Source organism: Suillus discolor (assembly GCF_016758755.1).
Source record: "Suillus discolor strain FC423 chromosome Unknown F5147scaffold_62, whole genome shotgun sequence".
Lineage (NCBI taxonomy): Eukaryota > Fungi > Basidiomycota > Agaricomycetes > Boletales > Suillaceae > Suillus > Suillus discolor.
This window is the reverse complement of record NW_024541309.1, coordinates 35,644-58,435: the sequence shown is the minus strand read 5'-3', so window position 1 is coordinate 58,435 and position 22,792 is coordinate 35,644. Positions and strand designations below refer to the sequence as shown.

General features: G+C 44.8%; 5 protein-coding genes across 5 annotated transcripts; 1 reads left to right on the top strand and 4 right to left on the bottom strand.

Annotated features, from left to right (window-relative positions):
- Positions 1–1,236: 1,236 nt before the first annotated feature.
- F5147DRAFT_656118 (uncharacterized protein) lies at positions 1,237–5,777 on the top strand (the record flags this gene model as incomplete). Its single annotated transcript, XM_041434056.1, has 15 exons — positions 1,237–1,701; positions 1,723–1,893; positions 1,975–2,245; positions 2,298–2,616; positions 2,823–2,835; positions 2,893–3,123; positions 3,186–3,437; positions 3,510–4,014; positions 4,115–4,236; positions 4,368–4,478; positions 4,599–4,613; positions 4,666–4,786; positions 4,839–5,149; positions 5,192–5,312; positions 5,359–5,777. 15 exons carry the CDS (start codon positions 1,237–1,239, stop codon positions 5,775–5,777), a joined length of 3,447 nt encoding a protein of 1,148 aa, XP_041288780.1.
- Positions 5,778–6,761: 984 nt separating this feature from the next.
- F5147DRAFT_656117 (uncharacterized protein) lies at positions 6,762–7,419 on the bottom strand (the record flags this gene model as incomplete). Its single annotated transcript, XM_041434055.1, has 4 exons — positions 6,762–7,001; positions 7,051–7,137; positions 7,194–7,262; positions 7,330–7,419. The coding sequence occupies 4 exons, from the start codon at positions 7,417–7,419 to the stop codon at positions 6,762–6,764; spliced, it is 486 nt and encodes a 161-aa protein (XP_041288779.1).
- A 7,466-nt stretch (positions 7,420–14,885) lies between these two features.
- On the bottom strand, positions 14,886–15,878 carry F5147DRAFT_656115 (uncharacterized protein; the record flags this gene model as incomplete). Its single annotated transcript, XM_041434054.1, has 6 exons — positions 14,886–15,133; positions 15,207–15,288; positions 15,311–15,413; positions 15,507–15,576; positions 15,601–15,739; positions 15,816–15,878. The coding sequence occupies 6 exons, from the start codon at positions 15,876–15,878 to the stop codon at positions 14,886–14,888; spliced, it is 705 nt and encodes a 234-aa protein (XP_041288778.1).
- A 652-nt stretch (positions 15,879–16,530) lies between these two features.
- F5147DRAFT_617794 (TvLac7) lies at positions 16,531–19,395 on the bottom strand. The gene is made up of 13 exons (XM_041432560.1): positions 18,950–19,395; positions 18,844–18,895; positions 18,722–18,790; positions 18,546–18,676; positions 18,468–18,496; positions 18,342–18,416; positions 18,261–18,288; positions 17,491–18,211; positions 17,416–17,436; positions 17,215–17,363; positions 17,138–17,161; positions 17,027–17,088; positions 16,531–16,973 (listed from the first exon to the last, which is right to left on the bottom strand). The coding sequence occupies exons 1-13, from the start codon at positions 19,051–19,053 to the stop codon at positions 16,870–16,872; spliced, it is 1,569 nt and encodes a 522-aa protein (XP_041288777.1). The 5' UTR covers positions 19,054–19,395; the 3' UTR covers positions 16,531–16,869.
- Positions 19,396–19,576: 181 nt separating this feature from the next.
- Positions 19,577–21,928, bottom strand: F5147DRAFT_714144 (uncharacterized protein). Its single transcript, XM_041438453.1, has 7 exons — positions 21,762–21,928; positions 21,594–21,626; positions 21,445–21,520; positions 21,306–21,385; positions 21,019–21,249; positions 20,256–20,967; positions 19,577–20,206 (listed from the first exon to the last, which is right to left on the bottom strand). The coding sequence occupies exons 1-7, from the start codon at positions 21,795–21,797 to the stop codon at positions 19,857–19,859; spliced, it is 1,518 nt and encodes a 505-aa protein (XP_041288776.1). The 5' UTR covers positions 21,798–21,928; the 3' UTR covers positions 19,577–19,856.
- Positions 21,929–22,792: the final 864 nt, after the last annotated feature.

Sequence of the window (22,792 nt, the reverse complement as noted above, 5' to 3'; positions counted from 1 at the left end):
GAATGGGTGCTGTTGGACAAAGCTATTGATAGGATTGGGATGGGTGCGTCGAGCCGCGTTCTCGCGCTTCTGATAGCACTAATGTCGAGCAGAAGGCTATCAATGGACATGATCGTCATTGAGAAGCACTAGAAGGTCTCCAGCTTATTGCTGTGAGCAGCTTTGCATGTTATTGTGGAGCGCAATGCCATCACTTTTCCAAGACTGATTTTGAAAATTTCATCCACATTCCACACTTCGCAAGCTATTATTTGGTTAGTTGTTTGGTCGTATGATCATTTGTGACATTCCTATGCCTTCCTCAACATTGATCTACTCATATAACTAGTTGCAACTGCAGGTCCCAGTGCTGCGTCTGCAGATATCTTCTAAAGCTGCATCTGCAGTTAGCAAAAGCTGTGTCTGCAGTTATCTTCTAAAGCTGCTTCTGCAGTTACGGAAAGCTGCATCTGCAGACATCTTCTAAGGCTGCATCTGCAGTTATCTTCTAAAGCTGCTTCTGCAGCTTTCAATCATGTGTTACCTGCTGCTTCAGCAACTGCCACTACTGTGGCAAAAATGGTGTAATATGTGATGACCAATTGAGGAAGCATTGACTGATGGAGCTTGCTTGGTGGTAGCGAGGAGCAAAGTCTTAAATTTTTGCTAAGTTACCTCTTGCAAGATTCCAACCATCTAGACCTAGAGCATTCCAGACCTAGCCTAGAGCGCTCCAGAGCACTCTGGATCACCTTTTGGATGTAATTCCACTGGCGGCAAATCATAAAACATTAGTTTCCCGCTGTTAGTAAAAGGTCCCGACATGATCTGACATGAACTCGGGCATGATGCTCCCCTGGCCAAGGCCCTATAGCGATGCATAGCTCAAGCAGGAGCAGCAGAGATGCCTGCAAATTTGAAAACTGTTTCTCCATCAGCTCAATACATGAGCACAAGCAAGTTGTTGAATGATGTGATGGTATGCAGTGAGCAGTCACTGAGTAGGCCCATCTGCAAAACTACTGAAATGAACATTTAGTACTAATTTATACACTTATGAACACTTATGACGACTTCAGTAAATGCCCTCAAAGGCTTGTTTCTAGATTTTGGATTTTCAGATGCCTACTATTACCGATGGAATTCCATGCTCCATGTCGCTCTAGGCTTTTTCTCTAGAATGGTATTTATTGGCATTCCTGTGCTCCCTCCATACCAACCAAAACTACCCTTTCGCTTTGTTTCACCTCTTGAAAGATGCCCACCATAACTACAGCTGGAGCCCTTCTAGCTCTCGGAGCACCTTCTCCAAATGAAGGAGATCCTGAGGACAATGACTTGGTGCCTACTTCTGGGGAGCATGTTGAAATTAAGGTCCTCCACCCCCCTTGGTGTTGGCCTAAGTGGCAAGAATGCACCGGTCTTACTTCAGTTCCCTTTCCAGCAGTAGCAGTAACCCCGGAGACCTCAAGCCCCTGGAAAACATCTGAGGCAGCTGAGGCGGTCTCAACTTTTATTTCTAACTTCTGGGCTTTCTCAGAGGCAGAGCAAGTCAATTATATCAGATGCCTACCTGACAATGACACCAAGGGGCATGACTTGTGGCTGAGCTTCTTCAATGCCCAGTGGAGCCACTGGAAAGTCATTAGCATCTTGGACGCCATTTTGGTAGAGCGCGCTCTGGACCCGTATTCAATCATGAGGCGTATGAGGATCTTGAATGTGAGATTTCATTTACTCCAGCCTATGCCTCTGCCACACCTCATGCTCTTCCATCAGCTTCCAGAACTTGCTACTTCTCAAATAACCTTGGCCTACCCTAGCATTGGAGAAGCACTTTTTGGCATGGACGCCTTCACGGAGGACCACATCGCTCTTAAGGAGCCTGTTTGGTGCTTCATTGACAACCTTATGGTACACCATTGGTCCAGTCACAGGAAGTCTATTCAACATGAAAGGGGGAAACTTGAACCATGTCGTGCCCAAGTTCAATAGGCCTGGAAAGGTGCCCTTTCTCCATTCTCCATTCTTATATACCTTCTAACGTCTACTGTGGTTGGCCTAGTGCTCACGGAGCTTGTGGAGGGAGGAGAGCGCCCTGATATGAAGCTCATTAGAACATGGCTGAAGGGTGTAGAGGGACTCACTAAGATTCTCACTCGCTATGGGGACAAGGAATCCCTTAAGAACCTAGCAGAGCAATGGGAGACCCTTAGCGATATACTTCAAGTTTTAGGTATAGATCACAAGGGCCAAAACCAGATGCGTAAGTCAACCCAGCACCGCGCTCCCTTCCACTTCCTAATATTTTCTTATAGGCTTACCCAAGCCGCTGAGGGATGCCCTTCACTTCCTAGCATCAGAGAAGGATATCACACTGCTGTCGGCCTCAATCCAGGAGCAGCTTAAGCTCTGTGACCCTGATGCTGAGACCTCTGATTCTGTACCTGAACTCAATCTTGATGGCAAGGATAGTTGTGACTTTGAGTGGTCAGAAGGGGTGGAGGTGTTCAAGCATATGTCAGAGGACCACCTTTGGACCCTCCTGGGGATTCCAGACCAGTGTTTGCCATTTTTCAACACTCTTCAAGATCCCTATGGAAAACACAATCCATGGACTGAGGAGGGAGAGGACTGGTTCAAACATTCTGGAAGGGGAGAGCGCCTAGCTCTCCGCTAGCATCAACTGGTTGGGGTGACCAAGATGGTCCAGAACACTTTTTCTGGAAAGCCTATTTTACTCATGGACGAAGTGGGATTAGGAAAAACCATCCAAGTCATGGCTTTAATTGCCATACTGGCATTTTATCGTGAATATTATACAGCTAATGGGTGCTTTCCAGGAAAGATAGGCAAGTCCCTCTCCTTACCCTTTGAGGCTCAAAGCTAACCTACTTCAAAATAACTGGAAAGCAATGGAGGGGCGGTGCCCTCAACATTCTAGATCTTCCCGTCATTTTGGTCATGCTGGCAACATTAATCCATCAGTTTACTTTGGAGTTGCACCGATACCTTCGGCAAGGAAGCTTTGATATTCTGCCTTACAAAGGCAAGTGGAGTAATGATCGAGCTTTGTGGTGGAAGAACATTTGGACTATGCCCAAGCTGCCTGAAGGACGACAGATCCTTATCATCCCTCCTAAAGTAAGCATTGATTTTGATTTCTAGTTAGCTGGCCTCTGATAGAGTTTTTCTTTGTACCCTAGGCATTGGAGTCTGACTTTGAGCACATCTTGGAGGCAAGCAACGTCGCCCCCACCCAAAGTCCTCGGCAGAGGGCTAGTTACCCCACCGAAGCCTCTACTACAGTGTATGGTCGGTGTTTCCTGCTGGTGGGGATAGATGAGGCTCAAAACCTCAGAAACATCAAAAAAAGTTATTGGGCCTTATTTGCCCTTCGTGAAAGATCTGAATCCATTGTTACCATGACGGCCACCCCAATCACTAATCGACCGATGGTAAGTGAAGCACATTATTCTCAACATCCTGCTCTAATTTTAATCTCAATGCTCACTCCTTCATTTCTGTAGAATGTCTGGAATCTGGGAAGATGCCTCGGTATGGAAGCCTTTGGCAGCCCCTATGATGGTGAGGCAGAAAAAATGGATTGTGACCTCCACAAGTCTGCAGCCAAAGATCGCCAGTGCTTCAAACAAGGGGACAGGGACAAGACCATCATCACGGCAAACCTCAAGGGCGATGCCCAAGTTCAAATTCCCAGTCTTTACCAAAACCAGATGCTGAAGTGGATCTGCATCATTTGTCAACGATTTTCAGGTGTTGTGATTCATCGATCTGTCTGGTCAGTTGACAATGTCGGTGTCCGAATCTCCAGCTTGGCTACATTCCAGGAGCATTCCCTCTTGGTAAAGCTATATGACCATGAGGTGGAGAACCTCGAGCTAATCGCCCAAGAACTAGTTGAGAAGGGAGGCATTTCTACAGCGGCAAAGTTTGCTGGTGGCTCGGTACCTTTGTCTATCTTTCTTATGGGAGCCTCTGCTGATATAACGTCTCAAGAACTTTTACATCCAAGTGCGTAAGGCTTTGCTACATCCTAGCTGCAACCCAGGACACCTGTGGGCAGACCCCTCTACTTTGGAGGAGTGGAAGAGGGACCCCTCTTGAAAACTAGATACCCTGGTAGAAGTCATTCACTGGCATCTCGAACTGGATGCCCGAGCTCTGCTAAGAGTTGTGGAGGACAATCTTGTACCTTCGGCTATTTCAGCCAATTCAGCAAATGAGAACAGCTTAGTGGGTGGGGTCCCTTGTGACAAAGTCCTGGTGTACTGCACCTTTCCATCTAGTTACACTCAAATCATGAAGGTACTATTGCCATCATTTTCCCCTTATGCTTCGTTCAATGCTGATCTACTTAAACTCAGGTTCTCCAACTTCATGAGGTCCAGGTGTTGCAGATCCATGGCAAAATAACCATCCCAGCTAGGACAGAAATCATTGCTAAATTCAAAAACAGCAGACGGGATGGGCCTCGGGTATTAATCATCTCCAATGTAGGGCTAACCAGCCTAAATTTACCTTGTGCCAATATATTAATAATCATTGTGGGTATCTTCTTGATCTCCCCTGCCTTCAGCTTCTCATTTTCATTCCAGGTAGGACTGCCTCTGGTCAGCCACAGATGAAAGCCAGCTGATTGGGCGGATCTATCGCCCCCCCCAGCAGAAGACCATCCATGTTTACCGACTTGTTGCTGCAGACACCCAAGATGTCTTTTTAAATAACCTCTCCTTTGACAAGGCTGCTGTGTTGAATGCCTTTACTGGTGCAACGTCCAGCTTAAGTAAATTTTCCACTCTGGCTGGTATAAAAAATTGACGAGAAACACTGTGTAGGGGCTATTTTCCAACATGATGAAGGAGTAGATGACAGGGTCTCTGAGACGGAGGAACTTCCTCCTAAGGAGTCCAAGGCTGCAGCCAAGACCAAAGCCAAGCCTAAGGGTAAGACCAAGAAGGCGGCCTCCCACAAGGAAGTAGACAAAGGCCAGAATGAGGCTGCTGGACAGTTGGCACTTGCCTTAGTGGTTGAGGAGCTGTCAGCAGAGAAGTCTGCCGTCCCTTCCAGTTCTACTTCCCTAGGCCCAAGGGCTGCCTCTGATGCTGGGGAGGATAGCACAGGCACGGGATTAGAGACAGGAGCTCAGGTTAGTGCTTTATTCTAGAACGAAATGAGCCTAAACTCATAGGAGGTGGACCAAGGCATCAAAAAAACAGTCACACAAAAGCCTCCCTCCCACCCTGGGAGAGAAGTCACCCGTCTCCCTCTGTCGTTCTGCAGATGCCCTAAGTGGAGAAGCTGGGGTTCAGGTGAGGACTCATTCTTCTGTTCTGCCTTTGATAAAGCTTATAAAAGAATGCTGGCAGGGGCCTGCCACCTCCTCAACTTCTGTACCCCCCTCCTGCAGGGTAACGGAAGAGGAGAGAGAAGTGCCCGATTTAGTAGGCAAGGGGCCTCGGCCACTTCCACATTTGCACACTTCGCCTCTCAAGCGACCGGCAGATTCTAGCCCAGATGCCAGGGTGTCAAAGGCACCCAAGTTGCAACAGGAGAATGACATTGCTGCATTTCTGGCCAGGATGAGAGACCAGGGAGTGGGCTTTGGCGACATTATCAGCCTCATGGCAGCTCAATCCAGCAAGCGCCTCTCCTTTACTTTACACCTACCTTTGCTGACCATACGACAGATCCATCCTCCCAGGATCCAGCCCCAACCCTGTCTTCTTTTATTCCAGGGTGGAGTGGGGCTGCACTGGCGGCTCCTGCTCCCTTGAAACCTAAGTGAAGTTAGATGGGAGCCTGTTTGGGGCCGGAGTTAATGGATTTTTCACCAAAAATTGTTGATGTCAATGAGGTCCAAATGGTCATGGCATCAGCAAAACCCACTACTGCCATAGTGGGAATAGACTTGCAGCCTGAGTTCAGTGTGGTTATGGATAGAATAGAGATCTGAGAAGTAGAGTAAAATCTTTATTACTTTGACTGAATTTCAATGTAAATACTTGTACAGTTCCCGACTTCTAGAAGGAGGGTTCTGTAGCAAGGATACACCTTATTCTCTACAAAATCGATTGCGGCAAATTCTTATGTCAGCGATTACTTCAGCATCGCAGTGACCTTTGTTTTCGCCCCCACTTATCTTCTTCCCAATATTGTGATTCTCACTAGCCCCTCAGTGCGTTCTTTCATTGTTAGAAATTCCAAGCTCACTTGTTGTATAGGAGTATGTTTCTGGTGAAGGCGCCTTCATGCGTACCTCACGTGTTGGATGAGGGGCTTCGCCCCCCATCTGCTGATCACAGTATATGTGACTGTTCAGATTATTATGACGCACTCTACTATCCACACTATCATCCAGCGATTTTTGTGTCTGCTGAAACTTTTTGTGCATGGCTGTTGCAATGTCTTGTGTCTCATCATCACTCCTGCTTCTTGTGTATCTTAATGTTTACAGGATGCATTTCATTTGATGGCGTCGCAGTTGTGATTACACAGTGTGATGTGTCCGTCTCACTATCTTTGTCTCAATTCAAGAGCCTGCTTTATCGGCACTGTCAAATATTTAGTATCAGACACTCTGACGCACAATACTGTCAACACGAATAACATCAATAGCAGTGTGTATCACCCACATGCATTGTTCAATGTAATAGAATGTAAGGCCAGACAAGAAGGCCATATAATTGATAAGCACTTAGAAGAATGAATGTGGGGGCGCGAGCAGGTATCAAGGAGATGGACCGCAGTAAGTGTTCGCATCAGGGCCAATGAGCATCTCCAAGCTTCTCAATAATGCTGTCAAATATTCTGAGAGGCTGAAGATACGTGTCTCTGAATTTATATGCATCCTCAAGATCTGTTGATGCATTTTTTGCGGCGGAAACTCCAGATGTCACATGTCCCGAAAGAAGATTCATGCCTTTGGCAGCATCATTGGCTTCTTGAAGTGCTGATGAGGGATCAGCGCCTTGTTCCACACCAGGGGGAGCATCCTGAATCTGCGTGACCAGAATTTATGGAGAGTGCATAGACTGAAAGGTGACCTACCTCGATATTTGAAATAGATGAGACACCTTCACGATCAACATTCGGGAGAACAGGGTCACGACTACATGAATCTCTCAAGTTCGAGCACTTTTGTGCAATGTCAGCCTTATTCCAGTGCACTCAGATGATCAATTTCGACTCACAGAAATATTTTTTATTGCACCATTTGTAACCTTCCCCAGAAACCAACATATTTTGCCATGGGGTCGGCCCTAGACAAGGGATGCATTGACAAGAGTCAGCGTTTTGAGTGCAACTTGATGAACATCAGCCATGTACCGGGCGTTCCGCAGGGTTTGGTTCGTTGGAAATCTCGATGTGTGGAGGAGGACCTGACCTCAAGTCCCCCAATTGATTCTGGTCGCTCATGGTGAATAGTTGAGTTTGATAATCAGTCTGTGCAAAGTAGAGCCTGAGTGTGACAAGAAGTTAGGGTAGGCCTGGTGCCCGAGCTGAAGGATGCCCTGCTCATGAAGATGGATAGCTGTAAGCTTGAGGTCAGCAGAGATTTTCCTGTTGCCTATGGATGAAAGCTCAAAGTTTGTAGCAGTGCTATGTAAATTCAGGTAAATTTTCACTAAGTCCTCATTGTTATTATGTGTTTTCAATTTGCGCCAGTGCCATTATATTTGCACACAGCTGTAATACACTAAAGATACACTCAATCATGTTTCAAGCAGATGTGTATCGTAGATTGAACAACTCTTCCTTGTTTGTTGGTCTGTAAATATAAAATAGATATTAGAAAGCTTTAAGTATGAATTAAACAAACATATCTGGTATTAGCACATCTCCATTTGGCTAGATGATAACGGACACTGTGGTAGGGGACCAAAAGCTTGTCACATAGAGGGAACCTTGCATCTGCTAGAAAATACTTGCCAGGAGGGACATATAAGCCACTTAAATGAGCCTCATCATATAGGCATGCATCTGTAACAGATCTCTCTCAGCCAGTAAGAGTGTATGAGAACCTAAGGTTGAAGTCATAGGCAAAGAGATAGTTTTGTGATGCAAAGCCTTTGTAATTCTGGTATGCAGGGTGGTCAGATGATGGGGGGTGTGCTAGGATGTAACTACCATCAATTGTACCAACAGTGTCCTTGAAATAGGGCCAGAACTTGGAATTATTATGGATCATGCTGGGGATAGAGTCAGTGTCATTAGGAGAGTGTATGTGGTTAGTATAGAATGGAGGGGGGGGATGCAAAAATGGAAACCATCTTGCAGAAATATCTGTGAGCCCATTAGTATCATCATAAATAAAAATGATAATTAACTTACTTTGAAATTGTATTGTTTGACCTCTGGAAGTGCTCCCCAACATAACAGACAGTTAGTCCCATAACACACATATACAGAAATATTGCAAGTTGTTCTTCAAGAGAGACATGTCATGAGCTTGCATGACCCAAGGTGTGAAGTTTCACTATAAGTGAGTGAAATATATCTACATCCATTCCAAGTTCACAGTATATACATTCTGAGTGCCTCACAATATGCTTCATGACCTACTCTTGACTAGAAAAGCTCAATGTGTAATATGGCTCCAATACTGAGTCCTGAAGTAAGGACTGTGTGGCAGTGAGAAGAATACTAACAAGTAGTGCAATATGCTGGAGAATTTGCATGTGATCCCATTGGAATAGATGACAGTCTGGTGGCTGAGCAGCCTGAGCTTGAAGCTGTTGGAGCAGGGGGTTGATGGCGTCTATTAATGATGGTGTGATGGATGATTTTAGGTAGCATGTACCAATATTGATATCATGTAATTAAAACTCAGCTATCGGCGGCATCTACTATGCCAACATTATAACATTCTTTAATTTCTCAAATTAACCTTACTGTGGGTTACTATACAAGCTTGTAAGGATCAGTCTGAAATGGCCATTCTGGGTGAAATTCTACAAAAACACCAGGTAGGGTTCAACAGGGATAAACCTATTGGACTTAGTTGCTGATGAGATTAACTCAGAAGGAGCAAAATAGTGGCTTAAACCTTACAACATTCATAGCAACATACAGTAGTTATTTTCATGTATACTATGCATTTGCAACAGGTTCACTGTGCATCAAATTGCTGAAAATTCTATAAAACCATGGGTAGTGATGTGCACAGCCTGGCTTCAGGCTGTGGGCTGGCCTAAGCCAAGCCTAATTAGGCTGAGCCAATGTGGAAACAACAATCTTGCTAGATAATAAGTAAAGGTTGGGTCAAGCTAATGCCTAGCTGCTATGTCTAAATAGATGTGTTTGACCCTAAAGGGAATTGCTACTAGAATGACTGTGGATATATGTGACCCAAGAGTGTACTAAGCATGGGAAAATAGTGGACAGGTAATGTACAAGGTGCAAAGGTGTATCCAAGGCTATCTAAAGTGTGGGAACACACAACCAAAGGTGCAGAAAGTGCGGTGTAAAGATATAACAATTGCTAATTACAACATACAGTAAGCAACCAGCAATATAAAAATGTTGTAGTCTTGCACAGCCTAGTCTGCTATACTTGTGAGACAAGTGCATTCAACCTGAGGGGTTTGCTATTAGGTATTAGAATAATTAGTTATATAAAAAGGAAGATAGTCCAAAGTGTGAGAAACAAAGTCTGAAGGTATAATTACTAGTCCAATGTTTTTGGGTTTTTGGGTTAGTGGGTTGCATCAGATTGCATCAGGTTTGTGTCAGGTTTGTGTCAAGAATATAGCAAATGTTGGGGATAGTGAATGCCGAATGTTTTAGAGTGTTTCAGATAAAGAAAGGATGATATTTGTGAACTTCAGCTAAGAACTACTAATATCAGATGACTTCCTCCTACTTGGAGGTAGAAAGGTAGGTAGAAGGTATGCAAAATATATAGTGTCTATGTAGAATTTTGGAGTGCTATAGATGAAAGTAGTAGCAATAATTTTTGGGTCCGATGTCCTATGTAATAAGACATGCAGTACTGTGGACATGTAATAACATGGTGTACAATGTTAGTGATGTGAAAATGAATAACTGTACACCTAGTGGAGATAGATATGACAGGACAGGACATAGGGAGGACATTTTCATTGTGTTAGCATTGTGTTTCATCAGATTAGCAGATTAGTGTTGGGTTTAGCAGATAAACATGAGATTGAGCGGGTAAGTGTCAGATAACATCGGAAAGTGATTCATGTGCAATGGGTGTTTGACATGCATTGGAAAATAGCAGAATATGAGCCTAGCATGAGCTTGAGTGCTACAGTGGGAAAGTGCAGACAAGATATAGGGAAGTCAAGGAATAAGGTTTAGAGAGAGTGAGGGCAAAGGTATATTACGAGGTAAGGATAATCTAGGCATAGGGGACCTAATAGGGGCTAAAAAGTGCTTATTATAAGGGACCACTCTGAAGGTAAACCTATAGAGAGAGATATATAGTACAAGGGAAGTGTGTAAGTAGTCCCAAGTAATAGTCAACTTATACTGTCTAGACTCTCACTTGGAGTAGGAAGGGATAGGAATTATAGTAAATATATAAGGACATGTCATAAGGCTGCAACATATTTTATAGATAAGGAAATTCACATACCAATGGAGTTTGGACAGACTATGGATGGACAAGAACCTTCCTAATGTATTTCTGTTAAGGTCACATGCTCAAGGGGGTCAGATCAGATGGGCTTGGCCTCAGCTCATATGCTATGCCTCTTTCCCAAGTACGTGCCCTTTATTTCCAGGGGCAGGAAGTATTGCCTAGAGTTTCTGGAATATGATAAGTTTGGAATCCAGATGTCTGGATCTGAAACATAAGATAAATTTGATGGACGTCTGGACATTGGATGTATGAGTAGATAAGGCTAATCCAGACGAAGTCTGAACTAGAAACTAACAGAGGTAAGACTACCCAAAGGTAGAGCTGGATATGTAGTCTAGGATACTTCCTAAGACTTGGAGGTGACAAGAGACTAGGCTCAAGTCCGGAATACAAAGGAATGAGCAGGAACTAAGATGATATTTGAACTAAGGTATTCCTACGAGTTATATACTACTAGGAAAACACAAGGCTATGCACAAAGCATATGGAAAGCTTATTAGTAAGTACAACGGATCATAAGAATTCCATATCGGAAATGAATCATAGGCAATGGATCATAAATCAGGACAGAAACATAAATAACCGGAGTCCAGAGTCAGGGGTATTCCTAAATGGGGTTGGGTGCTGATTTAAGGTTTGAATTCTGGAAATAATACATGGATAGATCTGGATCTCTGGATTTTGGATCTAGTGTTCCAAAGAAGCAGATTTAGAGTTGAGGGTCTGGAATAGAATATGACAGTTTCTGAGGTATCTGAAGCATGGAAATGCATGTCCAATGCAGCCTATATGTGGGAAGGTGCAGATAAGCAGATTCACAAAGTGTGGGAAAAGTGGGTTCAGTTTCAGACATGATTATTTGCTGAGCAATGGATGGATAAGGATAGGAAACTCATAGTGCTCTATACTCCTTGACACATATATGAAAATGACCTATTTGCTGCCTAGGAAGGTTCTGAGTGTCACAGCATGGGAAAAGCAGGTTCGGTTTCAGACAAGATTATTTGCTGGACAATGAATAAACAAGGATAGGAATACTCATAGTGCTCTATACCCCTTAACACAAGTATCAAAATGGCCTATTTGCAGCCCAGGGAGGTTCTGAGTGTCATACTGAGCCAGGCCCAAGTCAGAGCCTGACCATTGCCTAGGGCCCAGCTTAACATATTGAGAAGCCTGAGCTAGCAGCTCAGGCTGCAACTTTATTTCCCTCATCAATGTTGTAGTACATTGTCATTCTTATTCTAACTTGAAATCTCATATCCACTGCACAGTACAGCTTCCACTATCAGATCATAGACAATGTCAATAAGCTATCCAGAATACACTCAGGACTCAGGAGAGATGCACCTCAGTGGAGTGCAATGAGTTGTTATTACTAGTATGTAATATCTATCTCTACTCAGCTTGTAATGATGATTTCTCTCAACAAATCTCACTCTTAGTCTCCAACAGATTTCCACTGGCTTCCATGCAATTGTCAAGGCTGACAGTGCTGAATACCAGACAAGCAATAAATCTGTAAATGTGGACCAGACTGCTATAAAATGGCATGAGCACATTCTCCTGTAAGTTGTCCCCATACATAACAGTGACAGAGATGAGTCTGATGGTTTTCTGTGTGTGCTTTACACTAATAGAAGCTACTATACTCTATTGTCATACTCTCTATCCTTAACAGTATACCTTCCTAGCGTCCCACTTTAACCTCTTGCACCCTCTCTGCACTCACCAGCAACCTCACTTGAAACTTTATGTCCAATGCTGCCACTCGTTTCAATGACATCTTACTATGCTATAGGTACATTCCATATGTAGACTTGACTCTGGTTGGGGCAACTTACTTTTGTTACCATCCTATATAGATACAGCCCTAGTATATGGCCATCTACTGTATACAGGATGGTATGCAGCCCTAGTGGAGCAGCAACTTTCTGATAGTTACAAATATGCTTACATCAAATTTTAGATTATTTTGTTCTTGAAAGCTATTATTGAGCCCAAGCTGAGCTACAGCTTTGGCCTGGCTTGAGCTCATGGCTCAGTCTGAGGTTTTGCAAAGCCCAAGCCCCTCAAAGCTAGGCCTAAGCTAGGGCTTTCAGGCCAAGCTGGTGTAAAGAATTGATTCTGTGTAGGTGCTACAAAAGTGTTACCTTCAGAACTCAATGTGTGAGTATAATGCTTGTCCCAAAGAGACTGCCTATAGAACTACTCCTTGATATAAAATGCAGAGGATGTCTAGTTAAGATTGAAGTAAAAAGAACAGAAAGGTCACCCAAGTGCACTCAATGCTCTGAAGATATGTCCAAAGTACCGAGGTACTCATCTGAAGGGATCCGAAGGTGGTCCGACATCAAGAAACGAAGGTCCAAGGTTGCGTGAAGCATCCGAAGAGCTTCCAATGAACAGCAAAGGTTCTGAGAGTGGAATACAATGGGTATGTCAAAGTATGTCGAAGTATAAGACTTGCAGAAGTACCAAAGTATGACTAAGCAAAGCCTATTGAAAGAACTAAGAGATAACAAGTTGCAAAATGGCAGCGGTCAAGCCAAACAATTGTTCCAAATGAACAAAAAGATCAATTGCATGAAGTTCAACTATCCGAAAGTGACTCTACTAACTATGACTTGTAGCAAGGAAAGTGAAGTGAAGTGCAAGTAGCTAGCAAGGCAGATTATATCCTACAGCGTGAAAGTCTGGAAACTACGTAGGCGATGTAGCACTCAAGCTTGCGCTGAGCATGTATTCAGCTATTTTCTGATGCATGTCAAATGCCCATTGCACACAAATCACTTCCCGATGTTATCCGACACTCATCTGCTCAATCCGATGGTTATCTGCTAAACCCGATGCTAATCCAACGAACCTGACACTAAATCTGACAGACCCAATGTTTCCTGTGCATCGGACCCAATATTTTCCCGCACACTTGTCCTCCCTATGTCCTGTCCTGTCGTATCTATCCCCACTAGGTGCACAGTTATTCATTTTCACGTTGCTAACATTGTAGAACATGTTATTACATGTCCGCAGTACATCGTGCCTTATTACATAGGACATCAGATCCGAAAATCAGCACTACTACTTTTGCCTATAGCACTCCGAAATTCTACATAGACACTATATATTTCACATACCTCCTACCTTATTTACTTACCTTTCTACCTCCAAGTAGGAGGAGGTCATCCGATATTCATAGTTCTTAGTTGGATTCCACAATATCATCCTTTCTTTATCTGAAACATCTGATAGTAACCCACCATTCGCTATCCCCAACATTCACTATATTCCCGAGGCAAACCTGATGCTAATCCGACGCAACCCGAGGCAAACCTGCTAACCCGAAAACATTGGACTCGTGATTATACCTTCGGACTTTGTTTCCTGCACTTCAAACTATCTCCCTTTCGTTATAACTGATTATTCTAATACCATACAGCAAACCCCTCAGGTCGAATGCACTTGTCTTGCAAGTATAGCAGACTAGGCTGTGCATGACCACAACACATTTTTATATTGCTGACTACTTACTTCATGTAGTGTCCAGCAATTGTTGTATCTCTACAGTGAGAATAGTAGCGAGATAAGCTATCCGAAATGTAATAAGACTCGAGGTGAGTCACTACAAAGATATGCATGTAATAGTGCATGAGGCATGCAGCTATATGTATTAATCAAGCTTTCCAACAGGCCAACAATGTATGTGCCCCTAAGACATAATCAATAATAGATGAACAAGGTAAAAATACATCAGCGAAGTCAAACAGACACGGACAGGACATGGTATGAAGGATCAGAAGTATATACAGGCCTTGGAAGGGAATGTATGAGTGCATGGAACTCTCAGAAGGTAAGAGGAGTGTTGGAGAGTATAATGAGAGACACCTATGAGATTAGCAGGATACGTGCCCAGCATTGATCCGAGTGCTACACTGGGCCTGCCCACTAAGGAGGGATCCCATATGTCCCACCACAATCTCCACTTTGTAGTGCTTGCTCTCATCTGGAAAAAAAATTGGCCTTGGATGGTGTTCAGGGAATCCATAGGCAGAGGTTCAAGTACGCCAAGTATTTGCCCCATCACAGAATGAAACTTCATTAGTGCTTCCTCTGTAAAGTCGGAAGCATGTGCAACCCTTACCTGTACAGTGGACGAATATCTCTACATCGCGAGTGACTTGGTCCCGAAAGCTTTGCATGAGCATGTCCAACACATCAATGTACTGCTGAGTCATACTTTCTGCTTCTGAGATAATGTTTTTTCTGAGTCTCTTCCCTACAACAATAGTAGAGGATAGGTAATGAATGAGCAAGCAAGCAAAGCACAATAATTCATGGATTCCTCACAGAAGTTTTTTGTTGCAGAGTAATCTTTGATAAACTGGGAGCACTCCAGAGTCTGCTGAACTATCTGTCTGATGATCCCCTGCATCGACGGAATTCCGCCGAGAGTCTTGTCTTGCATCATGAAATTGTACACTTGACCTAAATTCTTGAGAAGCCGGAGTATCCCTTGGTCTCGATCTGTTTGAGCGAGAATTATCTGCATGGATGGTGGCTGAGCATGAGATAAGACCCGGAGTGAAGCAATACGTACTTTTGAGGCAGAAGACGGTAGGCCCAGTAGAGATTAGTGTGGGTATACCCTGGGGTATCTGAGGTGATACCCCTACCCTTACCTACCAATATACCTCCACCTACCATGTGGGTGTGGGTTTTTTGAAGGGTACCAGAGATAGATACCCCTACCCACACCCATGGTGGGTATACCCCAGGGTAACACTTTTTACAATCACATATATCACTATTTAAAGGCAAATGTACAACTTGAAAATTTTATACTTATCCATCACTCCTATGGTAATCAATTTGGGGATATATTCCCAGGGGTACCTACCAATTGTCCAGGGGTACAGGGGTCTCCAGATCCAAACCCCTACCCCTACCCTCAAGTACCCTTACCCTTGCTGGTCCCTAACTACTAGCAGCACTTTCATTATTCTTTTGTTTGTTTGACGAGCCTTCCCGCTTCTTGTCTAGTGCAGCTTTAGCTTTGTCTGGTAGTTTTGTAATACACTTGGCAGTGCCTGAGAAAAATGTAGGATGCATGCTGTGATGATCATAAGAGCACTATGTATAGGTTTAGAGTTTAAGATTCATGTCTAATGTGTGTTACTAAATTTCAAAATAAGTCATATTTGCTTACAGACCCCCACCCATACCCCAGAGGTACCCACACCCACGACCCACGTGGGTTGAGGATACCCATGCTAATCCCTAAGGCCCAGTGCCATCTTTGTGTAAGGGTGCACCTGTGCAAAGGAATCAGTTCAGTTCCAATCAAGAGGAATGGGCCCATACACCTCTCTAGTGTTTAAATGACTATTTATATGCAAACATTCATGTCCAGTGAAAACTGGCCCTTACTGGAGAGGGTTGGAGATGTCATAGTGTGACTTGCCTTATCTGTACTATGTCAAATCTACTGGTTTCTTATCTCTTCAAGTTTACTGATGATTACCTTTGCATCGCACATTGCAAACTGCAGACTACACATCATAAACACTGAATAGGCTATATATATTCCTTTGCACTACACATTGCAAACTGCAAACTACATATTGTAAATTGTAAACATTAACTTTGCTGCAGTACAACAGTCTCACAACTCATCTGTTTTACTATGCAGCCTGTGAGTATATCCTAACAGTATAATTAAGATAATAATATGGTGATTATTAGCAAAAATGTTTCTGGGCTCAAGCTCACAGCAGCTTAATGATACTGTTGTAAAGAGTTGATTCTGTGTAGGTGCTACAAAACTGTTACCTTCAGAACTCAAAGTGCAAGTGTGGTGTTCATCCAAAGAGACTGCCTATAGAACTATCTTTGACTTAGGAAGTCAGGGATTCATCATTGATGTCATCATCAATCAACTGTATAATTTTTTCAAAAGTGTTCTTACACATCAGAGTATAGGTGCCTAGAGATCTGGATCTGACAAAACCCTCCCACTAATGTGGTGGTCAGGGATAGCATAGAAACATGCATTATTTATTAGCTACGAAGCTATGAAAGAATAGATGACCAGGTAGCAGCAAAGCACTGTAACATAAGCAGCCAATATCCTCGGGCATACTCCATAGCAGGAACATTATCAATTTGAAGTGCTACGGGAAAGACGGATTATAAAAGATAAGCTAATTCACACTGGCGAAATTCAAATTAAGTATGCTGGTCACCGAAAGCTGCACAAAAAATTAATGTCCAATTCGATGTTTCATATGACGTCGGCGATGCTGCTCCACCGTTCGTTCCGTTAGTGAGGAGGGGTCGTTGGTGGAGCATAACTGCTTCCATGTGCCTACGGAAGCCATAAATGAGGTCACGATATAATATATCGGTTCTGAGCCTTACTCGTTACGTTTAGGGTTGATGCAGCACCACTGGTATCCTCTGCGAAGATCACAGCCATACCCCTAAAGAAGTTGAATCAGATTGATCACATGGTGGCAAGACAACACCTACTCTTCCATGTGGAAGTCGATGTGGCTAGAAGATGTCATTTGAATTAGCCAGGCACAAGAACAGTATCGAGATCGTACCAGTGCAGAAACCATGGCCCTGGATTATCGGTTCTAAAGCGAATTGTCACGTTGTCACCTGATCTGCCATTGCTCGTCGTATCCCGGCGTACAGGATTGACGTAGTTGTAGACGTCACTTCCAGCGCTTCTTACGACAGAGAAGGGGTGCTGTGCGATACATGAATCAGAGTGCTAACAGGATATAGCAAGGGATACTCACTCCGTGTAAGTGAAAAGGATGCTAGAATGATGGTGCATGAGAAGCGTAAGGTAAGGAGGTATTAGCATTGCCTACCGGTCCCTCAGGCTGTCCGCCAGGTATAGACACCTCGATGGTTTTATTGGCAGGCAAAGTGTAAACCGATCCATAGGGTTGCAGCTCAGAAACGTCCAAATTTCCGTTTAAAATTTGCAATAAGACCGGAGTGGGAGGCGACGTATAGCTGTAGCCATTGATGATATAACTCATGCGGCCATCCCATACGGCGTCCAAATTTATCGACACGTCCGCGCCACCGGACTCCGCTACACCGGGGGCTGAAGGGTTTACCAGCGCATGCAAGTTCTCTTCGCTCAAAGGGTTGGTCATGGTCCAATTTCTGGGGATAGGGTCTATTGCCGGAGCTCCATCATATTTGAGTATCGCAGAGTTGAGACCTCCCGCAAAGCTAGTATCATAATTGGGCATCGCATGAATCCAGTAGCTGTCGATCGGCTGGTCTGCAACCAGGATAAAAGAGTACCGTTGCCCGGCCATAATTTGGATCGAGTCGACTTCCAGAGGTGTCGTGTATTCACTGTCCGCCTCGATGACTGTGAAAACGTGATTGTCAATCGTAAACACGTAGTTTGGTCGGCATGCCATATTCATTAACCGAATACGGTAGCGTTTTCCTGGCACGACGTGTATGACAGAAAGAGGTAGCGCTGGTCCACCCGGATAACGTCCCACACCATTAATGAGAGTCGAAGCGGGAGTATCACCAAGGGCAAGGTTGTAGGCGTTCACGTGGTACCTTTGACCAGATGGTTTAATCAAAGCAGTAAAGGTGCTGATGATCTTACCAATCTATGAGAGTAATGATGGTCGATTCTATATTGTCGTTAGCATGTTCAATTACGCATGTAGTCAAGGTTTAGACCGACCATCATCAACATCATACATCCCCAGGTAAGGATCCTCTGGGTCATAGATGATCAATGCTCCTCTCATACCTTCACCTGCACGAGCGGTGAGATTTGCTTGCACCAGTGAAGAATGAGATCACCAACAGTACTGGAGCTGGAAATGTGAATGATACCTGAGACACCGGTAAATAAATGAATACAAGGTAAAATGAAATCTCTCACCAAAATGAGCCGCTCTGGTCCTCTGGCGTGAATTCATACAAGAACGAGCGCCCAGACGTGATGGGGCACTGAGTCACCATGGGTGATCCATCCATTTCAGCCGACTCGTGCTGATTGATTCCATGCCAGTGCTGAAACGAGGTCAGCGCTGTTCCAGAATACAAGAAAATACTGACAACGGTCGTGCTCTTGTTCATCGACTCGTCCACCAGCAAATTCGTGACGTTCACTTGGAAGCGTTCGCCCTTAATGAAGTAAATCTTCCTGGTAGGGACAGTCATATAAAATAGACCACTACCTTCTGTGCAGTGAGGACTGGTCCAGGAGTTTGGCCGTTGACCACGATGGCACTGAAAATGTTGGTTGAGCATGAGAAATCAACCAACCGCGTGTCAACAACATACTTCATTGAAAAACCGTCGGGGGCGACAATGGCGTTTGAAATGATAAGCTCAGCATTGAGTGCCGCACAAGACGACACCAAAGCCGCCAGAAACCAGATAGACATGGTTCAAAACTTGGCTATCACCAATGCTACTGAGAGAGGTCGCGTACTAGGCTGGTAAAATCATTTTATCATCCCTCCCGTTACGTATTTTTCGATCGGTCAATATTTCCTCTGGGTAAAAGTAGCGAAGTAGCGGCAAGGCAGGAGGAGAGGTCCATGTCGTGGCGCGCTGAACAACAAAGGCCTTCGCCTTGCCTTTGCCCGACACTCTCCCGATGCGAGTACTGACCACATCATGATGCTGCCAAGTTGTATAGGATCCACAGCTCCAGACCAAACCCAGACTCAGCATGGTTGACGTGTGACTATTGAACTAACCGGAAAAGAAAAGCACGGACGAGCTGAACAAGGACTAGCCGCCCGAGCAAGGGACCGAATTGCATAGGCAAATGAAATGATCGGTCTCCATACCACTGGCAGCCTATTACGTAGTACTGCGGTGATCTCGTGAACCGATCACGGTTTTCCAGGGATTTCCCTTGAAACGAGCATTGTCGCCTGCAAGGCTTCGTCGGACACGTTGTTCCACTGGGTCAATACACATCCTAGTGTAATATTGAAATTATCCAGGTATTATCCACCAACAGTCCCAAAAGTCTAAGTAGCCATCACAATAATATGATCATATGCAAACCTGCCACGAATCGCGGTGCATGGGAACATATCGATAACAAGGTGGCATTAATCCCGGCATGTCCAGACAAGCCCATACGTCATGAAGTACGTTAACATCGCTGCGCAAGAAAATCAGAGTCCAAGATAAACATATGCATACAGAAACTGTTCGAAAATTATAACCCTGGTCACTTGTCTTGTTTGTCTATTCCACTGCTGCTGCCAGGGTCATGCATCTTATCCTGGCCTGAAACAGCTCGTGCGCTGGGCGATGAGCGTTTCTCATCCGCAGCACTTGATGCAGCACGCGGCCGTTTGCGTGATGAACGCGGCGACATCAGTGTTCCTCCATTAGAAGACTTATCCGGATGAAGGTCACCACCGCGTTCAGCGGAGTAATGCTCCGCATCGCGATCTCGTTCCCATGAGAGACCATCTCGCCCATTAGCGGGGGGTAGTGTCATATGGAGCTGTTGAGCGCCTGACTGAGATCCATTCTGCGACAGGAAATCGAGCCAACTAGGGTCCCCAGGAGGCCCTATTACGGTCTAAGGATATTTCCACTAGAAGAGAAATGTGAAACATACCTGATTCTTGCTGTGGAGGTTGCGAGGGAGGTGGCAGCGGCGGCTGTGATGGCCCGTGGGAGGGCCAATCGAGCGGCGCGTATTGTGGACCTGTGCTTTGCGGCTGTCGATGCTCATCGTTGTCTAAAAACGTGGATAACAAGGAGTCTGGAGGCTGCTGAGAATGCAAACCGCTTGAGTGGCTGTGTTGACCTGGCGAATGATTGTGCCGCATTAGCTGGTGATACATTCCTTGTAATTGGGGGTCCTGAGGTTGAGAATACGATGACCGTTGGCTGCTGTAGCTATTATTACGCGGTAAATTAGAGCCTCGGGACGACGAGGACGGGAAGTCAAAAGTCGAAGGCAGGAAGGACTGCGGGGGACTGTTTGACACTCCCATGTATCCATTATACGGAAGTTGGTGAGACGATGGACCGTTCGATCGATATGCAGTAGAATGAGCCGACGTGGGTGAAGGGAGATAACCACCATTGTACATAGACTCGTCCCCTGAAAGCTTGGAGCCACTGCCTCCATGAACGTTGGGCGCTAGACGTGGCTTCTTTTGAGAGCTAATTTGACCGTTTGGAGGGAGCAACCGACCGGAAGACGAATGGCGTTCTGTGGAAATAGGAAGTGCAGATCCCCCACCAGATGATGGAAGCTGTGACGAGTGATGAAGGGGCATGGGAGGGGGAGGGATGGTCATAGGACGGTGATAATCAGCCATCTGTTTCAGAGTGAGTGAAATGAGAACAAAAAGATCAAATGGTGATCTCACATCAACGTTGAGACCCATTTCACCTCCTGAAGGAATCAGAAGTTTCGCATTGTTACTGTATTCCGCCTTGAACTTGGGCTCGTGGCGCCTCTTGCTTCCACGTGTGGGAATAGAATCTGGGTCGTCGTCATCGTCACCCTCGTCATCGTCAATATCGGCATCATGATGAAGTTTGGCATTGGCGTTGTTCGCGAAATCGTGGGGAGTGCGGGTATCCTTCTCTCCATCGTACTGAGCAAGAAAAAAGTCGGTAAAGAACAGACCAAAAAGGAAAAGAAATTACTTACGCGAACGTGACGCTGAATGATATCGTGGATGTCGCCAGAACAGTATTGATAAAGTTTCAAGTGATGACCCGCACGTTCCTCTGATGGTGATGATGTTCATGTTAGGAAGGAGACATATATGGGATATGAAAAAACTCGCCAAAGATGACGACGGCGACGTCAACAGAGCATAGGACACCAAGTTCATAGGCCTTTTTGAAGAGACCATTCTTACGCTGTAAGGAGGTGAGGATAATTATAAGTTATCAGGTGCCAAGCTATTAATGGCAAAAATAGCCAAAGGCTTACCTTTAAAAAAGTTACTGAACGATTACGCTCGTGCTATGTTTAAGAATTACAGAGAGGGACGTTAATGATGGATCAAGAGGAGGTCAAGTAAAATTGGAGTAAAGCGCGCTGGCACAACCGCGACCGAGAATAGCAGCAGGCCAACTACATAATAAAAATGAAACTTACGGTGATCGGTTGGATCTCAATTTTTCTCCTGCCCATTTTACTATCGAAAGGGATGAAGAGACGATGAAGGGAGAGATGATGGGAGTACAGAAGAGAGATGGCAGTGGGCGAGAGGATGGGAGCCTTGTCTTTGAAGTTTGGATCTTTCACTGGCGGCAAGTAATTCCGCGAACGGGTGCCGAAACCCAAGCAACTGCAAACGGCGCTCATCAGATTCAGAGATCGGGATTAAGGCCACAGTCCCGGATTTCACCGGATTCTATCATTTTATACAAATTAGGAAGTAAAGTTCATGAAAAGATCAAGCTAAAATACCAAATTTGGTTAAACATCTTTCGTTGAAATGTCAGTCTGATTCATCCAATAGTAAGCTTCCTATGAATCATCATCTCTACCCTTTTTCTCACACTAACTCGCCATCCCGCATCTCCGCAGCCTAACCTCGATTCAACCCAGCGAGAGTCGAGTCCCTCGGAGGCACACCTTTTCATGTCCGCGTAGTAATACTACTAAACCACTAGTTACTATCTGCGCAGTAGGTTTATCCAACACTTCAACTGACACTGCAACCGATCTTACTTCACACCCCTTGTTTCGTCAATGATCGTGCCTTCTACATAGGTCTTCTGACTCCAGGTTCGGATCCAAGGACGCCCGTTTCTTCATCCCAGGCAGCTGACTTTTGGCTAGTGAACCGATTTTTAACCGGCATTCATACCAAGTCGGCCGGACTGTCGTACCTGATCGAGTTTGAGTGCTACTCAGCTGCGAAGCGACGTCACTCCTACAAAGCGAATTTATGATCGCTGAATAACCCAAAATTATGATATCGCCCAAAATAACAAGCTAGCTTGTTATCTTTGGAACATTCATATTCATGTGCGTATTTCTGTCCATTAATTTGGCCCCTCTGAAGCTTGTCAATGTAGCATACTACAACACTCGCTCAACGACGAACTAATGCTACTGCAGAACCCTGGCGCGTTCAAACGGCGCCCCTGTGTGTTCCATGTCGCATAGTGTGTGATAAT